The sequence below is a fragment of the Penaeus monodon genome, chromosome 24, assembly GCF_015228065.2.
Source record: "Penaeus monodon isolate SGIC_2016 chromosome 24, NSTDA_Pmon_1, whole genome shotgun sequence".
Classification (NCBI taxonomy): Eukaryota; Metazoa; Arthropoda; class Malacostraca; order Decapoda; family Penaeidae; genus Penaeus; species Penaeus monodon.
The window spans coordinates 6,912,105-6,913,568 of NC_051409.1; the positions used below are offsets into that span (position 1 = coordinate 6,912,105).

At 43.8% G+C, this 1,464-nt stretch overlaps 1 protein-coding gene across 1 annotated transcript in view; it reads right to left on the minus strand.

The window, feature by feature from the left end:
* Positions 1-332: 332 nt before the first annotated feature.
* Positions 333-1,464, minus strand: part of LOC119588531 (suppressor protein SRP40-like) — a gene marked incomplete at its 3' end in the record, with an annotated part of 1,431 nt that continues 299 nt past the window's right edge. Inside the window, 2 exon segments of the mRNA XM_037937169.1 lie at positions 333-1,074; positions 1,281-1,464. Of these exon segments, the coding sequence (XP_037793097.1) occupies positions 640-1,074; positions 1,281-1,464 (619 nt within the window).

Sequence of the window (1,464 nt, forward strand, 5' to 3'; positions counted from 1 at the left end):
GGGGGGAGGTTCATTTGTCTTCAGGTTCAGTGAGTCGTTTGGTTTTGTAGTTTAGAATGGCCATTCTTAATGTTCTTTGGACATTGTTGAAGTTCTGTGGGAATTCCTGAAGTTCTGTGGGAATTCCTGAAGTTATGTGGGAATTCCTGAAGTTATGTGGGAATTCCTGAAGTTATGTGGGAATCCCTGAAGTTCTGTGGGAATTTATCAATTCAACGATAATATATTTTGGTGTTTTAAACGATTTGACAGAATCCCGTTGAATGATTCACTCATTTCTAATTTGTGGAACCTTTATGTTAAATGAAATCACTGAAAGTAGAAATGAAACGATAAATATATCTTTTGTAAAGATTATCTAATCGAAATTTCAGCAATCCACAAGTTCTTCTGAAATTATTCATCTCATTTTACGTTTTTTCCCTCAACAGCTGTCATTGTGAAAGCAGTCCATCCTTCAGCAGAAGAAAAAAAACATACCTACGTTTCCTGTCATTATCTTGTCATTGTCTATCATTTTGTCAGTCGTTCAATAAATATCCAGTCGAGTATATCCCCGCTTTTCGCTTTACTAAAGGAATGCAACTTTACCACTCAGGGTCGAAATGGTCTCAGAACGAATCATCACACCATCCTTCTTCACCGTCCGTCATACCTATCTCTTGGATGATCATATGATTCTTTGGGACTCTCTTCTCGAAGACCATAGGATTCTTTAGGACTCTCCTCTGGAAGGCCGTAGAATCCTAGAGGACTTCCTTCTCCTCTTTCTCTTTCTCCAAAGGCTTCTTGTAGACCCTGTCCCTCGTAAGACCCTTCAGAAGTCGAGGACGAGGAAAGGGATCCATCAGCCGAAGGAGAATCTTCTTGGGTTCGAGAGTCCTCTGGCGCTTTGGACGTTCTTGATTCTGTGTATCTCTCGTAAAGGATGTCGTTTAGGCGGTATAACTCCTGTGAGGCCGTGCAGTTCGTGTTGTACCACCAGTCACAGATGAAGTGGCGCTGGTTGAAGAGTGTCCCGATGGGGCAAAGGAAAGACTCTTGTCGTCCATCTGGCAGGCAGTAGTGCCACACCTGTAAAGGAGCAGCGGATTAATAATGGTTTTCATTGCAAAAATAAGTATTTACACTGATAGACACATATACATTAAATCACACACACACAGTTGTATTTTACATCTGTGTATTTTACCTCTCTCTTTATCTCTTCCTCCACTCTCATCCCTTCTACACTGATATTAATAACATTACCGAACAGATTTCAAAAGCAGTCCACACACCTGGCACTCGGCCTCCCCGTCGGCGTAAAAGCCCGGGACCCGGTCCTGGCACCCGAAGGAAGTTTCTGGAACGCTGGTGAAAGCAGGGTAGTCCTTGAGGGCCTCGCCACGGACGCAGTCGCCATCCGGGTCCCCTTGGGTGGTAGGACACGGAAGAGTAGGAGAGGGAGTTGGCGAGGAAACA